This window comes from Andrena cerasifolii, chromosome 11 (genome assembly GCF_050908995.1).
Source record: "Andrena cerasifolii isolate SP2316 chromosome 11, iyAndCera1_principal, whole genome shotgun sequence".
Classification (NCBI taxonomy): Eukaryota; Metazoa; Arthropoda; class Insecta; order Hymenoptera; family Andrenidae; genus Andrena; species Andrena cerasifolii.
In genome coordinates this window covers 9,310,176-9,335,809 of record NC_135128.1, presented here as the reverse complement: position 1 = coordinate 9,335,809, position 25,634 = coordinate 9,310,176, and the positions used below count along the sequence as shown (strand labels likewise).

The 25,634-nt window shown below is 44.3% G+C and overlaps 1 protein-coding gene across 2 annotated transcripts; it reads left to right on the top strand.

The window, feature by feature from the left end:
* Window positions 1-37: 37 nt before the first annotated feature.
* Window positions 38-25,615, top strand: Piezo (piezo type mechanosensitive ion channel component). 2 transcript variants are annotated; one of them, XM_076823268.1, is made up of 39 exons: window positions 38-418; window positions 5,805-5,897; window positions 7,921-8,136; window positions 8,242-8,474; window positions 8,635-9,066; window positions 9,495-9,647; window positions 10,089-10,136; window positions 10,781-10,892; window positions 10,957-11,066; window positions 11,142-11,408; window positions 11,486-11,812; window positions 11,893-12,185; window positions 12,257-12,390; window positions 12,452-12,594; window positions 12,666-12,842; window positions 12,911-13,427; window positions 13,508-13,603; window positions 13,679-14,121; window positions 14,198-14,603; window positions 16,262-16,324; window positions 16,721-16,866; window positions 17,498-17,674; window positions 18,706-19,002; window positions 19,073-19,149; window positions 19,494-19,571; window positions 20,470-20,550; window positions 20,925-21,201; window positions 21,282-21,445; window positions 21,518-21,664; window positions 21,743-21,919; window positions 21,992-22,139; window positions 22,213-22,427; window positions 22,499-22,657; window positions 22,743-22,869; window positions 22,933-23,339; window positions 23,420-23,718; window positions 23,787-24,024; window positions 24,099-24,326; window positions 24,405-25,615. In XM_076823268.1, the coding sequence occupies exons 2-39, from the start codon at window positions 5,834-5,836 to the stop codon at window positions 24,508-24,510; spliced, it is 7,782 nt and encodes a 2,593-aa protein (XP_076679383.1). In that variant the 5' UTR covers window positions 38-418; window positions 5,805-5,833; the 3' UTR covers window positions 24,511-25,615. The 2 variants fall into 2 exon arrangements, with proteins under 2 accessions (XP_076679383.1, XP_076679384.1); XM_076823269.1 differs by lacking the exon at window positions 10,089-10,136 and having other exon boundaries at window positions 39-418; window positions 9,525-9,647.
* The last annotated feature ends 19 nt before the right edge of the window (window positions 25,616-25,634 follow it).

The following is a 25,634-nucleotide window of genomic DNA, read 5'->3' as shown; positions in this document are numbered from 1 at the left end:
AGGCGCGGGTCTCCGACGCCAGAAACGGGCGTAGAAAGCTGGTTCGGTGGACGGCAGTCAGTGTCCAGCCGGCTCGGCGATCAAAGAGTGAAGTCAGTTGATGACGGCGATTCGAGCGGGATCGTGCGATCCGCGGATCCTCGTCGCAAAAGACGCCCCCGTGGGCGTTCGCGTGATCGATTCCCTAACCAACGTTATCGCCCGCGCGTGCCAGACTGCGAAAAGGCCGAGCGCGGAGCCAGCCGCAAGTGATCGAGGATAACGTTGACAGTTTTGTGACACGACGACGTTTCGCGCGTGCTGAAGCCGGGTGGCGCATGTTGCTCTCCTCGAGGTTCGATCGCTTGACAGACAGCTGGGCGAGAGGAGCCCTGCGAGAGGGATGCTCTGAAACGCAGCCACCATCGTATCGTTCAAGGTGAACCCCTTTTTCCGCGGGTTCTCCTGTGTGCGACCGGTTCCTAGCAGTCGATTCCCATCAGCTGTCCGGTGATACTCAGCTCAGGGCTCGGTGACTGGACGTGCGTGCGTCCGAGTGTCTGTGAACACTGCACACGCCTCTGTACTTGCAACACCTCGCTACCCTCGTGTCGATACATACCGTGAGTAACGCGCGAATGATATCACCAGGGCCAGCTTGAACAGCGATACTTTCTATGCGGTCCGATTCTCTTCGTTGACAGCGGTGGCAGGTGTAGGTGACGTAACAATGATTCACGAGGAGCTGGTTGCAATTGGAAGTCTAGCTTCGACAGCGAATTCGTTTGGAAATGTTGCTCAGCACCTGCCAATGTCAGAGTACGCCACTGTGCGCCGTAGATCCCGAACCGTGAATGTCAAATCGCGATTGTTCGGTGAACAGCTTTCTACGATCGTAGGAGGGCGAATTAAGATTCCTCGGCAAGTGCGGAAGCCGGTTCGGTCCAATTCCTCCGACCTACTACTCCGAAATTCGTGTCCCTGCCATACTCGTGGTACCCGTGGAACGAGCTCCGTTTCGTCGGCGTGGAACGCGAATCGCTCGTAAAGCCGCTGACATTTCGCGGGTTTACGATTTCGCGGGGATCGAAATGCTGGCACCGTCCACGAAACTCGACCATCGATCTGTTTATTATGGAGCCGCGTTGCAGCAGGCGAGGAACAGGGACGAAAGTGTGTAACGCGATGTTTGGTCGATTTCTAAATTACGGAGCGCTCGATTATGGTTTCAGGATAATGAATCATCGCAAGTGTCCATTACTTTTCCTTGTTTACGTCTTACCTTCCGCGAATATGAATGAGACTCTGTTTCAAGTTGGCCGCGATAACGCGGCAGATACCATTAACTTGGCAGCTTGACTGTTCACATAAAATTTGAAAACTCGCAGGCGGATACAAGAGGGCTGCTCACGAGTTAATGGCACTTTCTTGACACTTGCCAAAATTTCAGTTCGTGAGGGGACTAGGAAGGTCCTTGAGTTAATGTATAAGTACGGATACAAGTCTATGCGATTCAGATGTCAATTTCCACAGTGTAATTTGCAAATTACACCTACCATGTAGCTGTTAACCCCCTAGCTTGCTTTCAACAAAATTGACAAGAGTTACAACCTGTATTTAGGTAAAGCATTTAAATATTCTGTTAATCGGGTGTTATCAAGTCATCAGGAAATCCAACTATCCCGAATAATTGCGGCCACCCTGTTACGAGTACTCTGCACTCCCTTAATCAACTCCCTTATCGCGTGTGGCACGCACCCACGCAAAGGTGCACGCAACGTGTACGCGTTTCTTTGTAAATGGGTGTCCATGGAATTTAGTAGCGTGTAGCGGAAGGGAATCAAAGCGTCAGCTCTTTGTAGAGATAGAAGTAATTATTCCGGGAAGACCTCTACGTGTAATAGCTCGTGATGTATCATAAAAAGGTTTTGGAGTATCCATTACTCCAGTATGCGTGGTATCTCGTCGTGTACATTTGATGAGTATTAATTAAATTAGGTTTAATGAGGAAATACTGATCTAATCTAAGAGGCAGGAGATACCTACCTCCTACTTGTCCCTTATTACCAGTTACAAGGTAGTTCTTGTTGTAGTTAGTTCGTTATGGTAACTTAATGAAAGACCAAGGGTGGTCAATGGGAGACAATGGACGACACGATTGTCATGCTATACAAAATCAATCACATAGCGGATAGCATTGGACGTTCATTCACTAACGGCCGCGGACTATCGTGTGTGCATGACGTTTTCCATACAAGTCGAGTCGATTGAGTGTAGAATGACGAGGGCTGAAATTATCGGGATTCCACGATGCGTCTGTCATGACCATCGATTCGCAATAAACTGGGGAATATTAATGATCCGCGACCGACTGCGTTTTTCACTGTCGTGTACGGTAATGCAGGGGTTGCCAACCGTACTTTTTAAATTTTATATTTTTATCTAGTGTACTATGTATTGTTAGAAAACGATACAGTGCGTAAAAATACTATATTTCCGATACAACGATAAAATTCTACAATTTTTATTTCTTTATTCTGTGGCAACATCAAAATTTTAATTTGCGAATTTAAACAGTGACAGAGAAAATATTTTCTGCAATGAATACGAAGTGGCGGGAAGAGAGATAGGCTACATTTGCGTTCTAATAATATTACAATGTAGAGAAAGTACACATCCTGACGAATATAAATACAAACTTGCGAACGTGATATAGTCACACGGATCAGATTCAGAATTCCATGGCCTATTAAACTCTCCCAATGGGTTGTTATCTGTTTCCTAACCGAAGATCGATAAGATAATGATTCACCTCTGTACTCGTGTAAAGGTTTGCTTCACTGTATAAAATAATACTGAAATTAATTCTGCAAGTGTAGCACGTGTCCCAGCGAATCGCATTCTGAACAAGTTAGTAATAATGATGAGAAAATAATTAATTACGAAGCGAAACATGAACCACTGAAGGGTGTCGGCTGATATAATGAAAAATGTTGCACATAGTTAATTAACAAGTCTTAAGTAACCAAATTGCAGAAAGGAAAGTAATGGCAAGTAGTTATGTCACTTAAATCACCATACATTTTCTCAGACCGGTTTAGTGGCTGCAAGATGACATGTGGTTGATTAAAATGCAGCTTCACGTGCTGAGGTACTTAAGCGACACAAGTGTATGTACTTACTGGAAAGCTATTCATGGTCACTATTGATTGCATATGCTGCTGAACATCTTGATTCTAGGATTCCACGCACTGTGTTTGAATGAATGTCTATTCATCCAATCCAGCTACTAAATGAATATTAATTCTACTTTAATGTACTGGTGAAATTTCACACAATTGTGTTCCTTCAATTTTCTTTTCGATCATTTGATTTCCAATGCCATTTAAGTAATATATCATTCTGTGTACCCATCCACGTATCTCATCGATCGTACACACTGCTGCCAATCTGTTACGTATCAAAAAGGGATGTTACTCCACCTTTTCCGTGGCCAGCTAGGTCTCGATAAGATAATCCATGGGAGAACTCATGAAACTCGCTAATGGATCGCATGAAAACCACTATTCTTCCAAAACTCTGCTCCTTGAAATAAACCATGCATGGCAGAAGCCAGCACATCGTGACGATGCTCAGATACTTCCCACTGTCAACAGGAAGTTCTATCTAGCGACTGGCATTATAACAAAAACGCTATTTCAACAATTATGTCGACTCCAATGGCTAAAACTTCATGGTTAGATAATAACAATGACGTGTTTCTCTTCGCATCGTTTCAAAATACTGCGTTCAGTTCCCATTTATTTCGTTCGCGGATGAATAAGGCTATTGTGTTTCCACGTACAACATCTCGTAAATGTTACTACTGTCGCCGTTCTCTGCCTCCAAGGAATTACACGTGTCATAATGGCTTTACGGCACCAATAAATTCTCCAGCCACCTCTTTCATCTGGGTCAAACTATTGTGTTTCTGCAAATATATTGGATTGCCATGAAAGTTGTTTCAGAGATGGTCGTAACATAGATGGACATCTGTGTATATTTAGTTAGTCTCTATTATCATTGTATCGCGATGGCGAAGCATTCTGAAAACAGGCAGGCGCACCTTTCGTGAAACGAGCGGTGTCCACCCCCTCGTGTAATTGCTCGATAATTAAGCTGGGCGCGCCTCTTTATCGAAACTCCCTTCAACCAGAGCTCCTCTCGTTCCCAGACTCGCTTTGTCAGCCGATTTCAAGTTCACCACTCTCGCTCTTCATCCATCGATCCCGGTGTGAATATAGATCAAGGAAAAGAGAACGGTGTAGGTTTCGTCAGGATTGAAACAGTAGTTTGAGTCTCTGTGTTCGAAGAAATCGATAGGAAATAGCAAAGTTGTGTAGCTACCTGCTTTTGGTAATTATTTGTAGGACGAAACGAGCAGGGAAACATGTACCATAAAACGAAACACCCATTCCATCGTGAAATCTTATACGGAAGCAGGAAATGTGTGCACATGGTGTGCACGCACATCCGACGTGTTTGGGCACCCTTAACTATTGGCACGAAACCAACTTCTCAGAGACAATTGCTTTGAGGTGTTACAAAATAAAAAGTTTATTTGGAAAATGATATTACGTTGCTAAAAATAATCAACGAATCCTATTTTCTCCCTTAAGGGGGTATACCCGTTTGAACCCTCGGAAAATGTATACATTTTGTGGATTTTTTTACAAGTCAACGGTTTGATGCAGATTTCCCGTTTTTTAACTATGTTTACATAGTATTATGAACTACTTATAAAAAAAGTTTCAGTTAAAAAACTATTGTTTTTCGGAAGTTACGGATACATGTCCGAAAGTCTCTCGATTTTAGACGGCTAAACGGTGGCCCTAAAAACTCGCGCTACGTTCAACCAATTTACTTCAAATTTTGCATGCAGAATCATAATAAGATTCCACATCGTCCAACGAAGGCGATTTTGAAAATTTTGAAAAATAAAGAAATGGTGAGAGATCAAAGGTAAAGTTAAATTTTTCTAAGAGAAAAATCCACCTTTTTCCTTTATAAATAATAAACGGGGAATCGAAATAAAAAAAGCCTTCGTTGGACGATGTGGAATCTTATTATGATTCTGCATGCAAAATTTGAAGTAAATTGGTTGAACGTAGCGCGAGTTTTTAGGGCCACCGTTTAGCCGTCTAAAATCGAGAGACTTTCGGACATGTATCCGTAACTTCCGAAAAACAATAGTTTTTTAACTGAAACTTTTTTTATAAGTAGTTCATAATACTATGTAAACATAGTTAAAAAACGGGAAATCTGCATCAAACCGTTGACTTGTAAAAAAATCCACAAAATGTATACATTTTCCGAGGGTTCAAACGGGTATACCCCCTTAATTCATATTCTGGTATAAGTGTTAAATAAGCATTGAACTGTAGTGTTCGTCGAAACTTCGCTCTACACTCATGCAATGAATATTACACTTTCTCAATCAAGGATTAGTCACTAAATTGATTAACTCATGCACACAGGCGAAGCAAACTTTACTGCTCCTGTAATCCTGCAGTAATTAAAGACCGCAGTGGAAGTGGCGCGTTGTGGCTTCAATATTGCAGTTATATGCGATCGTAAAATCGAAAGGGTTGGTTGTAAAAGCGGAGAATGAATCTGAGAAGGCCAACGCTACGTCTCTTGACGAAACCAGGTTAAAGGTATTCGACTGCGGCAGTGTCGTATCGATTCCGCCAGAGCTGACATTGCTGCTGCAAAATTTCGAGATGTTGACAGCCCTGGACGGTGGACAGCTTTACGAGCCACGTTTTCTCCTCTATCTGTTTCAGGGTGAAAGGCCATCCGCGATCATCGAGGCATGACGAAGTACTGGCTGAACGTGGCCCTCCTCAGGGTCATTCTACCGGCGGTCTTGACGGGATGTGAGTGCTCATACGATCATAAGTTCGCGAATACCTGTATTTCTAATTGCAAACACCTGGGCTTCAAAGTAATTGGAGTGTCACGACTCCTCGCAGTTTAATTGGAAAGCCACTTTTCGGAGCTATTCCACCTAAATGAACTAGATATTTATTTATTGCACACAGCTGGTTCACGTTCTAATTATTTTGAGAAGCATACGGTAGACACACGATCGGCGAGTGATGAATTATAATTATAGCGTTGGATCTGTCGGTGACATCACTATGTTAAAATAATAGCGGTCTGTAATCGACTGACGACCTCGGGTCTCGCATGCCGATTGTATCGAAGGCGAGTAAATCGTGAGAAACTGGAAAGGCAGTGGTGGTTCCAAGGCAAGAACCAAAAATAGACGAATAGAGAAATCGAGAAATGCAAAGTTGCTTCCTTCAGACCAACATTTTTCCGTTAACTACCTAGTCGAATGTGACATACAGCGCGGTAGAAAAATGTAATGCAAACTTCTTGAAAGATATATTAAGTCGAAGTGCCCACATGTTGACCGTCTTATTACCGTGTGAATTTTAATACTGTCATTAATTATCAGAGCGTTATCAGAGGGCCACATGTGCTAGATCGTTCCACGATGCGTCACACTGTTTCCAGATAGCGTTTCTACGTTGTCTTTTCTCTAACAATCAAGCCGCCTTATTAACGACACTGTGAGTTACCGCTGCATTGCGATCTGCACTTAATTGAAATAAAAAACGAGCTTTTCGAAAGCGGTCGGAAGTTCAGCCGGCAAGTGTGCAGGTATAAATTTGAGAAAGCAGCCCAGAATTCCACGGTGACAGCGTCTGGACACGTTCAAGCTCGGCTCGCAAGCATCGTCTATAATTAACCCATGGCTGCTTTCAAATCTCCTAAGTTCCACGATTATTGTCAATTTTTTGCGAACACTGTCTCTGATAAAGCAGAAATCATCCGTTCCGCGTGTATCGTTCTCTTGAGTATTGCTGTAAAAAGAAGCTCCAATTCGTTTGAACTGCCTTTTTATCTGCCGCGGCAATTTCGAGAGCCACTTTGATCTCCTGACCTGAATCACCCGTCGGAAAGAAATGAATTACGAGACTGGCGAACGTTCCGCCGTTATCGCGCGAATTATCTTGTGGTGCAAGTCGAACGGGGCAATTAGCCGACCACGGTTTGCTGTCATTAACGATGCTACGCGAAGAAACCATGCGAAATTCGTTTTTCCAAATGTCTACGCGTTATAAGAGAGCTGTTCCCAATAACGAGCTGTTCCGGTTTCGATCTTGCATCCAATTAAGACAGAAGCGTAGTATAGCGCCACAGGAAAGTTGGAATAATGAAGCGATCGAACAATTCGGGATGCTGGAGCGCAGAGACGCGTACAATACTTCAGTTCGCTTGGCAGCCGTTCAAACTTTTCGTTTTGAGCACGCGAAGGAGAGAATAGTAAGCAGACTGTGCTCTGCGAATAGAAAGTGGTTTTGCGCGGGCACTGTGCAAATTGGAGCGAAATATTCCGAATCGAAAATTTCAATGGGAACCTTCTGAGAAGCAAAACATTGCTTGTCATAACAGTCGGAGGATTAAGTTGACACTGCTCAATGGAGCGAAAGCGATTAACGTCCCGAGTCGAGCCTCGTTTCGATTCAATTATTCTCACATGTGCCCCACCCTCGGAAACCAGTGACGGAGCACGGATGAACGTTTTCGGTGCTCGTGAAGGTGAATTGAAACTCGTCGTGAGGAATTCCGAGGGATCCAAATGTCAGTCCTTATGAAGTTTTATCATAGAACTCCCTAGGTTAGAGCTGACCTTTCGAGGAGTGAAAAATCGTCGCTCCTTTTCCCTATCTCTATTCTGGAATGAAATGCGCTTCGGCGAAGTGACGAATACCGCTCGGAAAAGGTCGCGAAACGACTGTCCTTTTAAGTAGTAACATAGCATAGCGAGAGCTAATTGTTTCTAAATAATGACTTTACTGTATCAACGTCAACGTCCCATTAAAACAGGTATACTATGGAGGCCAGTGGGACTGTCCCTCGTTTATTTGGGCATGATGCTCTACTCGCCCCACGTACCAATACCAAATGCGAGAACAATGGCTGGTCACACGGGTCTGTACCTGAAGACCTGCATCGGCCTGTCTTTCCTCACAACCACCAGTCAATTCACCTTCCACATAGTTTTACTGGCGCTGCCAGCTTATGGCCACTTCCTTCAGAATTGTACGTAAAAGGAAAATGCTAAAATACGAATGGAGCTTGTCGTATTCTATTGTAAAATCATGAGTCACGTGCAGACCCTAATGACCACGTGTCGACCACTTTCAGGCGAATCACTGGAAGTGGCGTTCAGGCACATAGGGTTTGTACGACTAGATAGCGCGTCACTGTGGGAGATCTTTTTCTGGTTGACGCCGGAGTTAGTTATTTTACCCACTACTGTGGCGATCTACTTCATCTGCCGTTGCTTGAGCCAAAGCTCCGTGACTGATGAGGAGGAGAACCCCTCTTTGCATCGAAGAGGTGACACGTCCAAGAAGACCGAAGACAGAACCACGAAGGTGGGCACTTGTTCAAAGAATTCCAGTATAGTAGCACCTTGACCAAACCCTCTTTAATTTTTCCGAGCTCCAGTAACCCGTAGCTTCTCGATCTCCTCGTGACATTAATTTACAATGCCTACGAAGCCTGTTATAGACTAACGTACACCTGTGTGCTTAGATAATCAACTTGCTAGGACGTGTCGGGACCTACGTGGTCCTGGCATCACTATGCATCACTGCAGCCTTGCAACCATCCGTGGAGGGTGGCTTCTACTTCCTCGTCTTCTTAGGAACCGCCACTTGGTGGGCGTGCAACAAGGAACTTCGAAAAGGCTTCGCTGTGCTGTGCAGGATCGTGATGGTCGTCGTCACCCTTCACATCCTGACCCTGCTGAGCTACCAGAATCAACTGCCTCAGGAGATAATACCCCTGAACAGCACGTGGCAGCGTTACTTCGCCCTCGCAGCGATCTACCAGACGAATTGCAGCGATCCACGGAACGTGGAGTACACGCAGGGCGCCGATTGGTTGATTTATGGATACTGCTTGAGGCTATTCTGGCTTTACTACGTTCTGGCCTTGCAATCGCAATTTCTCAGTAAAAAACCGGTGAGTAGGTCATTTGCGCCCCTTTATTATTGCAATAGCGGAGTGTTTTTGGTAATTGAGATTGAAATTAGTCGGACCATGGGATTCTAATTGAACCCTAAGGCAAGATTGAACCCTGAGTATCGTTCAGTATTTGATAATAATGACACCTTGATTTATTTGGAAAGCTTGGGTATTGCAAAGTGATTGGTGAGACTGTGAAATGAATTAATAGCTCCCCTCTTGAAGCCTCACTTGACTATGAAACGTTCCAACGTCACAGATTGCGCACCGTTTGCCTGTTACTAACTCGATTAACTTACTTCTGGTTAAGGAGACTAATTAACATCGGTGTCGCCACAGTAACACGATCGAAGCTTCCTCAGCTTTTCAACTAACCCCTTCCAGAGTACTGTGACGTATCTTTTAACACGCACTTTCCTTCGAAGAAGGTTGCTTTTACTAACGAGGCGTTACAGGCGAAGAAAGTGAAACGTTTAAGCGGCAGGCTGGAGAATTTGGACACTCCGTTGTCCAGACACGTTTCCATTAGGCGGAGGACACCGTCCCAGAGGTGGCAGTCGGCGCGGCGGAAAGCTCGCGTAAGGATATCGTCCTGCATGAGCCGAGTTCTCCCGATATTTCTCCTAGCCACGCTTCGATCTTTGCATTACACAGTAGAAAGTTGATTATAGAAACAATAGTACCCAGTATACGCAACAACTCGACTGTAAATTTAGCCACTGGTTCACCTAATTTTAAGTTGTCACACTTTTCAAGACTTTTGTTCTACCAATGACTCTCTCCGACGCGACAAAGGTAGTATAACAAAGTTCCGGCTTCTCGATGAACTATATTCTATCGAATGGTCCGAAAGTTGATGTTAATCTGCGGAGAAAGTACCGTCTTATCGACTCATTCCCCTTCAGGTAACTCCAGACTTTTGATTTGATGTCGCCTTCCAGATTTCCGGTTGTTCTTTAACGCTGAGCAAATTCCTTTTCCGTTTGGATGCCGCTATGTTTAGTTTGCCATTGTTTTAGAGGCCGATCGTTAATTCGTCGTTCCCACCTGCCGACGAGCGCACACCCGTACGTATAATGATTAAGTTTGCACGTTTGATTATCACTGCGATCACCTTCATCAACACACTCCATCAGCAATCCATCTGCTAACATGTCGGACACGATCTCGCACACTCTCCACACGCTGATTAACTTTTTACTATAAACTACTCTAGTTAGTCACCACACTTGCTTAACAATCGCCAGCCTTAAATCTGAATGGAGGAGTGGTTTTTCAAAAGGGCATATTTCCATTCTTGACCTCGAAGCAAATTTTGATGGCATCGCCTTAATAATGTTAAATTACACCCCCCAGTGGCAAAAAGCACTAGAAAGTAGGTTTAATTCTCTTTTTGAAAAGTTGAAGTGAAAGTAAACGTAGGTACCACAGTTTTTTTTACAGTTATTAAAAAAATTCTATGCGGAAATGTGCCCTTTTGAAAAACCACTCCTCAATTAATCTACTCTCGGACCATGTTCCACCGAGGATCGTCATTCTAGCTAGTGGTGAAGGTGAAATCACGTCATTTCATGTAGCTTGCATGTGCACGTCCGATAAGACAGATTTCGCTTCAGGAGACACGAGTTTAGGGGAAGTAGCATTAGGAACAAAAGTATTTAAGATTCCCTGGAGACACGTGGAGAATATCTTTCTCGATTTTCACGAATAGCTGATGCGGTTCGGGTCTGGACGAACGGGGCTCCTTCAGGACTCCACTGGAAGCGTCATCGTCCAGGACGGTCATCATGATGACAGTATTCAGATGCAGAGCCTCAGTGAAGGTAAAGTGCCTTGCCAGACAAAGTTACAGAAGGGGGATTTAGTAATTAACAAGGTGCCTTTTAGGTGCACCAGATGAACACTCTGGAATCATCGAACACATCATCATGGCTGTGTACTCGATCTTCCAGTTGATAATCAATTCGTCCTACCTCGCTACAAACATCATAATGATGGTGAGACACAGTGAATGAATAGTCAACTTCTTTCTGAAGATCGCACCTGTTCAATTTGATTATTCTACTTGTCAGACGTGGAGCATAATGTATCACAGTTGGACAACCTTCGCACTTCTATTGTGGGCCCTGCTTCTCTGGATGGTGCCCAATAAACGCGCCTCAATGATGAAGTGCTCTCCCTTCATCGTTCTCTACGCCACACTTTTACTCCTCGGGCAGTACGTTTACAGCATGGATCTGACTGAAGAAGAACTACCGACAGAAATAAACGGAATGAAGATGTCGGAGATCGGCTTCAGCAAAGCTGATCAGCTCAGCCGTTGGCATTTAGTAGTTAAAGTAAAAATCATCTCTAGATCCCCTTCTAGTTTAGGATTCACTGTGACGTTTATCCGATCCTGACAAATCGTTTCCAGTGTCTCTTCATATCAATGTTCTGGATAACCATGCGACAATACACTGCCGAGAGGACCAGGCAGAGACGTTCTTCAGCATTGAGGGACATGGTGGCTCCTTTGCACGTCTCTGTTTCGACAGCCACCACAGCCATGAACCACGAGGCGCCAGAAATCAAAAGCAAATTCATGAAAGACGTCGGTGTACTTCTGAAGAAGCTGTTGACCAAGTTCTGGATCGCAGTCGTGGCCATTATGCTCTTCATTTGCGGCATCACTGGCGAACGTATGACGTGCTTCAGGATCGTGTACATGTCCCTTTTCCTTGTCCTAATCATTACTTTCCAGGTACGCCCGAGGAAACATGTTTCTCTAATCAAGTTATAAATAACTGCAACAGTTTCTTTCACGATGCTTTGATGTGACAGATATCCTGGTCAGGTTGGAGGAAGATGGTGTACCCATTCTGGATCACTGTCATTGGATACTCAGTAATCATGTTGATCCTCGTATACACTTACCAATTCGACAACTTCCCGGAGTACTGGAACTACCTGCATATCGACAAAGACCTGCAAATGGACATCGGCTTGGAGAAATATGCGACCAAAGATCTCTTCGTTCGATTATTGACGCCAACGTTCTTCGTCATTATTACAGTCCTCCAAATTCATTACTTTCACAAAGATTTCTTGGAAGTGACAACGATCGATAGATTAGAGTTAGTATGCCTACGATTTAATTCATGAAATTGAACGACTGGAATCACAGCTGTGGTAAAAAAAATTCTAGAAGCGATAGGAGTTCTCCTAGGCGAGCGAGCCTTGGGCATTCGCCGACTTTAAGCATGCCACCGGCGACTCCGAGAGATGTTTTCGTCGCGGAAGACGACAATAAATCCAAGTACACCTTGCGGGAATTGAAACGTAAGTGACGTCGCGTTTTCAGTGAAAAGTAAGTGTTCTGACTTGGATTACGGATTTCCAGACATGTCGAAGTTGGACCGACTCGCGTTATTCCGCAAAGTAGTGAACTCCCTGCGAAATTTGTACGATTACTCTTGGCTCTTCCTTGAAATCCACATGCAAAAGATCATCTTCCTGTCTGTGATGTTTCTCTGTGTCAATGATGTAAGTTCAACCCACCCTGGCGATCGAACTCAGGACTAATTACCTTCTGTGTTCTTAATGAATCTTTCCAGGTGTGCGCCATTAACTTTGTCTTCGTGGTGATAGTGGCAGTAATGATCAATTCCAGGAGAAACATTCAAATATTCACTGTGAACGCGATAGCCGCCATAATCGCTCTCCTAATGGTCGGTAAAATGGTGTACCAGATCCAGTACATCCATCACAATAACTGGGACGTTAATTGTACAGTAAGTACCTTGCAACCCTGTCCAAGAAACTATTGGCAAGAAGACACACGATGCTTTACGATTTCTAGAGACACTTGGATCCTACTCAGCATCCATATGCAAGCAACAACACGGTGTATAATATAGCAGAATGGTTTGGCGTGAAGAAAGCTGAGCCAGGACAGCTCGCAGAGTTGTTGAAGGGTTACATAGGAATCATGGTAGTGACCACTCTGAGGAAAGTCATTCGGATTCGACAATGCTTCCACCGACAAAAGCTGCACGAGCCCTTAGACACTCCTCAAGTTATGTTCCCATCGATTACCAGGGCAGACGCTGACAGGGGCATGCCCGAGTGTCTGAAATTCCTCTTCAACTATGGGTTCTACAAATTCGGCGTTGAACTGTGCCTGATAGGAATTGTGGCGCTCATCGGCAACAGGGTTGATTTCTATTCGGTTCTCTATGGTGTCTGGCTTCTACTGTTCTTCTGTCTGAAAAGAAGGACCATCTCCAAGATCTGGCCGTTCTTCAAGATCTTCGTTGTAGTTCTGTTGCCCATTCAGTACTTCCTTATCGTGGCACCGCCTTCTTGGCTCTGTATAGGTCATTGAGCATTAGCAAACTAAAGATGTAGAACCGCCCACATTGGAATAATCGATAACTTGATCGTTGCTCACTTTCAGACTACCCGTGGAGCAACTCTGAAATACTCAGAAGGCTGCAAGAGTGGATGTACTTACCCGACCCTGACCACCCGTCTAATCCCAGGAAATTGATGTGTAAGATTGAGATTGATATATGAGATGACGTTTCTATAGATTTAGTGATGCGACAGTTCTTCTATTTACCCCCAGGCGATTTTATTTTGCTGATGATGATCGCCAGACAGAGCCTGGTTTTCCGAATTGAGCAACGAAGCATTGCAACCAACAGCGAGTTCCCAGCTGGTCACAATTTCTCCGTCTATCAAGATCTGGAGAAGCCAAATTTCGTGAGCCCTGTGAAGGATTACGTGTCCCACATCCACTCGTGGCTGGACATCCTAAAGCGTGGCGTACTGATGAGCCTCATGTGGATCACTTTGTCCATCATGTTCCTGGCTGGAACCAAGAGGACCAATCTCTTCTCGTTGGGTTACTTGATCGGTGCTTTCGTGTTTCTCTGGCAGGGTAACGACTTTTACTTGAGACCGGTGAAGACGATCTTGAAATGGTGGAATGTGTTGCTCGGCTACAACGTGGTCGTAATATTCTCGAAAGCGTTGCTTCAGGGTATAGGTTGCGTGCTGATCAAACAGGTAAGCCTTTCCATCGCTTTATGCATTATTCAGGGAAATTAGACAGGATAGTAGCAAGTGAAATGTGGTATTCCAGCCGGAAGTCTCAGCTTGTATGTTGGTCCAACTATTTGGCATAACCTGCCTAAGAAAATTCCGAAGCTCAGCCAGCGAAATCGTATTAGGGAAAGTCGACTGCGAGGTACCTCGAGAGGACATAGGCATGGTCTGGGATGGCCTGTGCTTTGGGTTCTTGCTACTCCAGAAACGGTTATTCAAGAGCTACTACTTCTTCCACATAGTGGATGAAACCAAAGCCATGAGCGTCTTGGCATCTCGCGGAGCCGAGCTGCTCGAGGAGCTGCACCAGACGCGCATCAAGATTCAAGACAACGTTGAGACGAACGTGCTGCAGAAATTGAAATACAAGATGGACAAGATCAAGGCTAACCAGAGGAAGATACAAGGACCCAGCTACAGAGAACCAGAGACGCACTACGTTGGTAAGTTGGTCCACTCCAGTTTTCCTAATCGTTGTCTAGGATATGGAACAATCACAGACGGGACGTAAACACCTTCCTCCAGTACCTGGCCAATTTTAACTACTCTGTATCTTAACCCCCAATTTACTTGTCAGTCCCAAAGTCCGCGTGTTCTCCGGGAGTGAGGAACCAGAAGCCTACCCAAATCTACCAAATTCTCTGTACCCTAATGTCCACTTTGCTTTTCCACGTGTCCTCGAGCAATCGGCGATAAGCAGTAGCCCAACTCCCGACGTAGATACACCAGCAGACGTCTCACGCCCTAACGTCCAATCTCTATATTTAATGCACTCGATAAAGTTGGGGAGGCGCCTCTGGCGAGGTCTTCCAGCGTGTCCTCGTGCGTGTCCTCCGGTCACACGCCTCCTCAGGGTTATCAGACACCGGTCGACGAGGATGACGACGGGCCACTTCCGCTGACACCGCGTGCTGCGTCCCTCTTGCAGGCACCCACCCCGAACTCCGCGGTCATGACAGTGAGTCTCGAAGGATACCTCGAGCCAACTCGTATATCTTTCGGTTCCCCGCCGAGTAGCGAGCTGAATCCACGGGGGCCATCGCCGGACGAGACGTTCCCCGTCTTCTCGCCGCCGCCTTATGGCCGAGCGCCCCCGGATCGATCGCTCAACTCCTCGATCAGGCATCGACGTCAATCCAGCTTCATCGCGCCACAGTGGATGAACGGGCTCCAGACACCACGGCAGTCGATCGTCTCGACCGCATCCCGTTCCCCGCAATCTCATCACACATGTAACGACACACCCGGGATCAAGATCGTCGTCGTCGATCCGCTACGATGTCCTGTACATACGCTTCCGCGACTCGCACCTTATAGATCATCTACGATGCACCCCTGTCTTTCTCGTTTTAGTTCTTTGTTTTTTTTATTGATCCTAAATTCTGTAGAGTTTCCTCGATCTTCAGATCCTCCGGAGTTCTGTAGGGAAAATCGGTAGGGTGTCTTTACCTTGAGACTCTGTGTGAAAGTATTCGATCGATCGCTCTAGAATCGTTTCTTTGTTTCTGAGTATCTTTATGTTGTACGCTTTCGTCGAGTCTCTATCGATCTCTGTTGGATGTGTTCTATTTGGAAACTGGATGTACATATTCTTCTGTTACTCTAGACTCTAACTCCCCGTCATTTAAGAAGGAACCTGCCGACCGACGAGTTTAGACCGGTTCTGCGCAGGTTGATGCTCATTGGTGCCGGGAGAAGCCACTATTGGCTGTACCCCCACCAACGCTTTTTCCGAGCCAATGAGCTCGTTCTACATGCGCGAAACGGGTTCCTTCTTAAATGACTTTTGGTATAGATGTATATAATTTCTGTTCCGTACATCGGTTTATTTGATTAGAATCCTGCTTTCGCGTCAATCATCATCCTTCCTCCCTCATCGAATAATGAGACTTCCTCTTTCGTAGGGTGATTGACCGAGATCCTAAAAGTCCACGTACTCTTTTGACAGATCGTCCCGTCGTACCTGCCGGCGAAGGACTCGAGGGCCCTCCGATTAATTTAAATGTAACATAGGTGTATATTGTTGTAAGATACGGCGGAGACGATTCTCGCACTGTTTTTCAGTTTTCTATCTCTACTTTGTGTTTTTTCTTTCTGTCAGATACTCTCTATCCAGGGGCACGGCCGTTGTACAGAGTTCGCGCGCCAAAGACCAACAGAGAGGGTAAATGAATATTTTCGTTTTTGTTTCGCAGCTTTACTGGGCCTTATCCCAATTACAGACGTCCACATCCTTACTAACGATCCTTGTGCTTTTACAGAGCTACACGTTTGTAAATAAGTCTCTATACACCGCTCGAACTGTCCAGCGAATTAACGATATAATTTTTGCGGTGTACATGCGTGTGCGTGCGTGCCTGCGTGATTATTACTAACGATTTCTATAGATTTAATGAATGTATTCTGTCTTACATTTAGCGCAAAACTTTTGGAAAAATGGTTTTTCTCTGAGCACCATTGTTCTGTCTAACAAATCGTCGTGCATGGCTTTGACACAATAGTGTAAGCGATGGTGTACGATTCTCGCAATTGTTCAGAAGGGTCCGTTTCTTTTGACCAGCTATCAGATCGGGCGATTATTACATGTTCGACGATCTGGACGACGACGACGTCACCGATTTGATCCCCGACACCGAGTCCGAGAAGGAGGAACAGAAGCGCCACCAAGAGCAAGAAAGGCGCGGCAGGAGAATGACCATCTCTGAGGTACGTTGTCTTTCATTTCGTCAACTCGCTACAGAAGTACTGTGCTCTGCGTTCCGAGCGATTACTATACTAGAATTTGGTTTGTCTGCTGTGAACATTCGACATAAAGCGAAATGTTACTAATCCCAATCGGCATGTTAGATCCACCGAGAAATTCTGATGTACCACGCGAACAAGTATTACATATGTACCTCCACCGCTCGATTCTAAATCAATCCATCTTTTAGTTTACTCAAATTTTAGCTTGGTTCGAGTTCAGTTAACTTTGTTAACTCCACAAAGACTTGCTTCGAGCTCGGTTAACTCAGTTAACTTTATTACAACTCGGTTAAAATTCTGTTCACTCATCGAACGGATGTTAGCTGGATCATCAGCCGAGATCATTGTCGACGATTGACTTCTCACCGTGCGACCAACGACTTTTTTATTTTCGTGCGAGCATAAATTCTGACATTCTTACATCTGTCAATCTACTCCCTCCACCCCCCCCACGCAACCCCCCCTCGCCCCCGTTTGTTTCTCTTTTATTACCCCCTGGCCAAACGAGGAGTCATCGGGCAGACAACAATACGTCAGAATGCAACGTCTCGGGAGGGGAAAGAAATGGCTTTAAAAAGTCTGGTCGTTGCAGCTGATGAACACGCTGATTAAGACAGACATTGAGATCGCGACGCACGTCGCCATGTACGGAGGGACGGAAAAGGACGCGCTGAGGCTTCGCCGACGGAGAGTACCGTTGACTAGGAAGAAATCGTCAATGTCCTATCTCAGTGCACGTTCCGAGACCGACACTGCAATGGCCACCGACGTGAGATCCCCCATAAAAGGCTGCATGTCACTGCTACAGGCTCTACTTTTATCTCACCTGTCCACCACTCTTTCCTTCGTCATTCTTTTTGTTTACTGTTTTATACGCTCCACCATCGACGTCGTCTTCTTTTAATATTCTTCATTGTTTTCCTTTTTTTTACAACTATGCATTGTATCGTTGTTCCTAATACGTTGTCGATCATCGATGTCTCTTTTAGCCGTAGTTTCTCTAAACCCGTTAACAATCTTAGTTAGCTTTCGTCCTACCATCTCGTATCGTTGTTTTTTTTTCTCCTATTTTTTGTTTGTATCGTTCGCCGACTCGTCATTCCCTTGGGACAATGTCTATTTGTTTTTTGTTTTTTTTTTATCGTTGGTTCGAAGTACACACGAATCATTGCATCGCACACACGAACACGAACAGGTAAAACACTGATGTGTCTAAAAATATTAATCGCGAGGCTCGCTAGAGTCCAATGCGTTTAACACAATGATGACCATACGAAACAGAACGACATAGAGGTCTAATGAGTTACACAGTTATCCGCTAGTTATTGCAGCGCTTACATTCTACAGTGATTACTATCTTTCTTTTCGCATCTTCCAGCTTTGTAAAAACAGAAGCGGTGGCGTTCCTCTCGCGCCATTTTCTTTCCTTTTTTTTATATGTCGTTCCTCCTTAATGTTTGTAGTCGCCGTTTACAGCGAGGCTCGTCGTCGTTGGTGTACATAATCCGCCTCCCGACTATTCGCTTAATTTGTTTTCCATTACGTTACAGCAATTATAGCACCGTAATCAAACGCTTTCTTTAATAATACAGTAATCTTCGATGACGAGCAGCCATCGATCAGTACGCAGAACTTGAACGCGACAAGTCCCCATCAATTACACACTAATTATCGTTACTACACATTTCTCTTTAGCTGTCGATTGATGGTACATATGATTGTCTTCAAGTTCCACGTACCGGAAGCTACCTGGTGGAAGCGAGAACAGTAATAAACGCAGTGGCACGTTCTTTGAATTAGGGCGGCGATAAGACAAGCCTCACGTCGGCAGACATCGAGACCGAAGAAAAGGATGAATCGGTGGCAGGTCCTGCGAAAACGCCGGATCCGTCGGATGACGAGTACGACGAGGGCAAAGAGGACAAAAAGGAGGAAAAGGAGGAAGATACGTCAAAGATCCCGGTCGCGACGTATTTCAAATTTCTGCTGGTGATGGTCAACAGCGCCCTGACGTCAATGACGACATATCTGAACAGATTCTCGCGGGATTACAGATATATCCGCAAGGTCCTATCGAAGGAGAAGAAACTGCTGAAGGTATAGAACCAGAGGAACCACGATTGCGTTGCTTTATTCGGCGAGTTTCCTTTCATTGTTTAACTTGCAGGCGAAACCAGACTTCAGGATGGGAATACGATTGGGTATCAATCAAATGTGGCAGCCGATACCTTTGTTGAAAAGAAGGTAAGACTTCGAACAGTAGAAAACACCAGTTGGAGACATCCATGTCTCTTCTAGCTTCTCCCAGTATCTGCTCTTAGACGCTTAGTTGGAGGATATTGTTTTTGAGGAAGTGATTCAAGGGGGTTCCCTCTAATCCTGAGGTGCTGTAGCTTTAGATTGCGAAGTTTCGGTAACTGATTTTCGAAGCTTTGGTAGTGTTGTGCTTGATCCAGGTAGGCAATCTTTGATGAAAACGTTCGAGGCCCCAGCAAGAAGAAATAGCTCGTACTTGCCCTCCACTATTTAAGCCATAGGTAGTAGAGACCTAGTAGAAGCTAGAGTAGTAAATGTGCTCGCTCTGACAGATCGACAAGTAACGGAAATATCCAGGAGACTTGCGATGCCGGCGAGGGACCCAGCCAACAGTCGCAGCAGGAGCAGAGGTAAGGTTTGGTAGAAAATGCTTCATTCTTTTGTTTGGTAATGATATGTCCTCGCTAATCTAGATTCCTATAAGAAGTATGAAACTCCTTTGTTGATCCTTTCCCTCCATTAACAAAGCTTACGATGCCGTACAGAGTGCTCTGAACGATTCCCACCAACTAACATATTAATAAAAAGCAGGGACCTGGAACGAAGTGTTTTTTTGCTTCGTTTCGGTTAATATTGTTCCTGCTAACAAATGTTTCCTTTCCATTGAAACGGGAAACAAATTTTGTTCCGCACCGGTTATTTCATATTTATAAAAAAACACATATAAGCTTATTTCTAACAATTTTATTGCATTTGGTAGTTATATTATAAAATATTATACATTATAATTATATATTATATACACTGTGTAAAAAATCCGAAAGCACAGAATGCGCTCAATTGAAATTTTTTAACATAAAGGGTGCGTCGGAAGCAAAATAATAACGTTATTAACCGGAATTTTTATTTCGGTTATATCGTTTTCACTCCTGAAATAGAATTAAGAATTTCGTTTCGTTTCTGTTTCCGTTCCGGAACGATGTTTCGTTATTTTCGTTTGTTGTTTTCATTTCTGTTCCGTTCCGGGTTCCTGCTAAAAAGTATACACCGCATGGGAAAACCACGAATCCTGTACAAAAACGTGGTTCAGTTCGTAGAGATCCATGATGTCCCTTTTGACGAGCAGGACCCTAGACTCGTGGCGTGAAAGATTAACCAAACGGAGCATGAGCCCCGAATTAAATGTTCCCCCGTAAGTCCATCCTTTTCTTTTCCATTTACTTATTCCTGAATCCTCTTCGCGTTTCTATCAGCTTAGGAGTGTAATTTGAAATAAACGTAGAAAGAGAGGAGTATTGTCTGTGCTAGGAAAGGAAGCTCGCTGACGGTTCCTCACATCCGAATCTTGGCGCCAAGTTTGGAGCGAGGATTGGACATGTCCTCCTCCAGGTATCGGGAATGTTTCGTGAACATTTTCACTTGGCTGTCGAATGCATCCCTCGCACGCTAATCCCCTCACACGGCATGCTAATCCGATAACTTTCTCCTGCTCTTTTTCATATTTAGACGTAAACGTGATTTCCAAAACGACGCGAAGAATTCTTGTGTTTATAAAACAGCGATGAAAATACCTTCTTCTGATCACAATGGAATTCTGCACTCGATGGTCCCTAGCTGAGCTTTCAGTGTGCTTTCGATATTAGTGCATCGCGAAAGAAAGAAATCTCCACGCTCTGCAAAACACTTCCTTTCTTCCGCGAGTTAATGTTTATACGTCTCATCGGATCGTTCGATGTAACTGATATAATTTTCCACACACGCAGCAGGCTTTCCTCCGAGCTACCGCCAATCCAGTCCGGCGACGAAGGCGCAGAATTGTCCGAGGTCGATCAACCACCGATAATACAATTGCTGGCGTCCATTTGGTTCGGCATTCTTGCGCACTCCAGTCTGCTCTGTTACTTCATGGTGTTCCTTCATCAAATCAAAAACGCATCTGTCCTATCCACGCCTCTGCCTCTGATGGTGTTCTGCTGGGGTTCGTTGACCATTCCACGACCCTCGAAAACGTTTTGGGTAACGCTGATCGCTTACACCGAGGTAAAATGCAGTTCCCTCGATCACTATATTATGTATCCTATGAAACAATTGATCAATCAAGTGACTTGGACTTTCTTCAGGTAATTGTCATAGTAAAATGCATTTTCCAATTGGAACTGTTGCCTTGGAACCGGGATGCCACACCGAACAATCCCCTTTTCACGCCCAGAATCATAGGAGTGGAACGTAAACCCAATTATGCCCTGTGGGACTTGTTGCTCCTGCTCATGGTATTCTTCCATAGGTAAACTTCAGTATGAACCTTTGAAGAGTGGCGTGCGGGGCACAGAAAGAGTGGTACTAATTTTATTCTTAGATTTATGCTCAAGTCTTTGGGACAGTGGACAACACCAACCCTGAAACCAAGAAAAATCATCCCCTCGAATTTGACCATCGTTCCATCGAAGCCTCCACCCGAGAACAAAGGTCAAGGGGAATCCGTGTCACGCGTGCTCGAAACGGAGTACGTGAATTTTCGAAAAATCTAATTGCCATGTTTCTTTCACGAGTACTAAGGAAAGCTATCGTTTCTTCTATCCAGAGATGGCACTTACGTAAGAACCCCACAAGGAAGGACTCTGAGTATTAACGTAACAGGGGACAATGAAACTATGCAGACCACTATGCTCGGTACTGACGACCATGTGAAACTAGTTACAATTCAGGGTGAAGAACTGAATCTTCAGAACGAGAAATTTCATAAAGCTATGGACATGACGTAATCAGGGTTTGAAAATTTCTTATTTGCATATATCCTCGCGTTTATTTCAGTATCGTCATTTATTTTCAGCGTCAACAAGTACATACGCCCGATGAAAAATTTCTTCGTCAAAATCCTTAGCCCTGCTGGCAAAGAGAAAACGAATGTGTACGCGTACATGTTCCTCTGTGATTTCTTCAACTTTCTGCTGCTCATTTTTGGATTCTCCGCGTTCGGCGTACGTGCCCCGGTTTCTTGGCAAGTGCTTTGCAATTCCTAAGATCGACGCTAATTTTTTTATGAATTTTTAGACTCAGCAGGGCGATGGGGGTGTCACAGCTTACTTTCAAGAAAATCGAGTTCCAATGCCTTTCTTATTGATGCTGTTGTTGCAATTCGCGCTGATAGTCATCGACAGAGCTTTGTTCTTGAGGAAATCGATCCTAGGCAAGCTGATCTTCCAATACTGTCTAATATTTGGCGTTCACGTTTGGATGTTCTTCATTTTACCAAGCGTAACTGAGAGGTAAAGGTGTGCTTCAATTTCTTCTTGAAATTCTACCATTTCATTTGCTCAAAAATTCTTGATAATCCCAGGCAATTCAATGAGAGGCTTCCACCACAAATGTGGTACATGATGAAGTGTTTCTACCTCTTGTTAGCAGCCTATCAACTTCGACAGGGATATCCTACGCGCATTCTTGGTAACTTCCTATGCAAGAACTACAGCATCGTCAACTACGTTCTATTTAAAGGGTCAGAATACTTTTCATTCATTAAATCCATAAAGTACTCTTTGCACCATGTCTTAAGTAACAACTTGACGTTCACTCTTCAACAGATTCATGCTGGTTCCATTCCTTTTTGAGCTGAGAGCAGTAATGGATTGGATCTGGACCGATACTTCGATGACAATAATGGACTGGTTCAAAATGGAAGATATATTCGCCAGTATTTACCAGATCAAGGTAAGTCTCACGACCTCGTCTATATTATTGTCCGTCCAGGTTGCTAACAAATGAAATTTGTAGTGTATGCGAGGGGTAGAAGCAGATTTCCCTCAACCAAGGGGCGTGAAGAAGCAGCAGATGAGCAAGTATTTGGTCGGGGGTGGTGCCCTCTTCTTCATCATCGGGCTGATATGGTTCCCTCTACTTTTATTTGCACTCGGCGGCACGGTTGGAGTCTCGAATTTACCATACGATGTTTCAATGAAGATACGAATCGGCCCCTACGAACCGATTTACTCGATGTCAGCGCAAAATAGCGACATCATCGAGTACAGCGAAGCTGAGTACAAAAGATTTGTGAATCTATACGCGAAAGACAGATCCGCGGTCACTTTCCTAGAGAATTATATACATTCTGATGTAGCTGCCGCGAAGCTGAGTGGATTCTCCAGGAAATTATGGAGTATATCCCCTCCGGACTTGGACAGGTAGAGTTGGCACGCGCTGTGATAATTATGAGTCTATCCCTCTGTAATTGCGCACAATATTTCTACGGATTTTCTCGCAGGCTGAAAGCAGAATTAATAGATAACAGCACCACTGTCGTCGTCCACGTGGAATGGACAGTGTCTCGAAAGACAGACGCGAAAGACGCCAGCGGGGTAACGACGAAAATACAGGATATACATTTGCTGCCATTCGTGAACGGAACATTCAATCCCGCGAGGCAGACGTTAGCTGACATGCTGTCGGCTAACGCGTCGTCCACTAATACAAATAGCACAATCACCCTGCTGAATGTTTTCCCGAAGTTCTTGAAAGTAACTGGTCGCACCACTGATGTCGTCCCTCAGCTGATGCGACTGCGTAAGTTCGATTGTGGGACGAAGGAGTTGGCTATGATTTTACCTGACCTTTGCGCAACCAATTTTCAGCATCGAGAGATGACGAAGCAGAAGAGTACGATCTATACAGGAGCATCAATCTAAATTTGACTACCGATGCAACATGCTGTGCGCATCAGAAATGGTGGATTGTCAAGGAGGTTTGCGACGATGCTCTTTACGATGTGCGCTTAAAGGTGGTGCCCCTGAACAGTTGCAAGTACATCATGATGTTCCTATTCAACGATAAGACGTTCCCTGAAGGGCTAAGCTTTATCAGTGGTTTCGGGTACGTTTCGAGGAGCCACCAGACTCCATCGGATTCTAGCAAAGTGGAATTCGCTGATTCGTGTGTTCCCACAGAATCCTGGGGCTGTACACCACCGCGGTGATAGTTATAAGCCAAATGATGAGGAAGATAGTCAGTGAAATGGCGCCGAAGATTATGTTCGATGACCTGCCCTACGTGGACAGGATTCTTCGATTATGCTTGGACATTTACTTGGTCCGTGAAAGCGGGGAACTCTGCCTCGAGGAGGATTTGTTCGCCAAATTAATATTCCTCTATAGATCTCCGGAGACGCTGATCAGGTTACTCTTATGCCAAATTACTATTACACGTTTCCTTGAATTTACAGGAGAGCGGAGTATGTAAATGATTTTTCCTAGGTGGACGAGAGGTCCCGAAGAAGGTGAACGGACTGATAACGAAGACCAAGATGAAGTGGAAGAGGACCCTGAGACAGAAAGGAGAGAAGTATCTCGCCGTGATTAAGTTACCAAATATCACCGTGCAATTTCTTAGAAGATTTGGTCGTTTAAGACCTTACGTCTGCGAGAGCTACGTTCTTCTTTTCGCCAAGCTTTTTGAGTGAAAGACTATAAAGGAAGCGTTGTGGTAATTATAAGGGTAACTCGTTATGTAAAGGGGAAAAATTTTATGACCATATTATCGATAATTCTGAATAACGACGACAATAGTTCGCGCACTGATCAGTCGGTGGTGGCGCAAAGGATGGCATGGAAATCTTTCGAAACTCAGGAATTTATTACCGCTGTTCTTGTTGCTAGAGAAACGATTAACAAAGAGGTTGTTCCTATCTTCAGAGGTGTATATTGTTAAGAAAAAATGTACATACATACATGATAATCGGCGAGGAAGGAAAGTAACGAAAGGGTACTAATCAAAGTAAAACACAGTAAAGAGAAATCAAATTAACAGGGGCCCGAACATTGCTGACAAATACCAGAATACGTTCCAACAAACTCATTTGTTTCACAATCGTACCATGAACTTTTACCAATTTTTATGTTAATACTTATTGATAAGGAAGTCACTTATAGAATATTTATTAATACATACTGAATATTGTGATCATGAAACGTCACAATTAAATGATCCTGAAATAAGTGCTTTAAACATTTAAACGCCCACAAATGAGTTATCGTAATATGCTAGATATAGTGCTTCGTTTTTACTTATAATTTATCAGATTTCACGCTTAGAATGGAGTATACGTGCATTTCTAGCGTGACGCATTTAATACTGCATCTACATAGATAAGAGCGCGAATATTAGCTTCTGAAAGATTAACGGTAAATCTCCGAAACTGCCGTCGACACGATCTTTTGTTCTCTTTTATACGTTTTTCTAATCGTCAATTCATCTGGCATCTATCATTCATGTATAATCTGGCCATTTTGCCAAGCCTGCCGCGCGTTTTGTATATCGATCATGTTTGACGAAGATTTAACGTCGTGAAACAAAAATCATGGTTTGTAAATATACATTTTACAATGCGCGTTCACCAAAACATTATATTACGACGCCTTGATATGTCTTTTAAGAATGTCTTCAAATATAAATTGTTCCAAATGGATACCGTGTGATTTTACTAC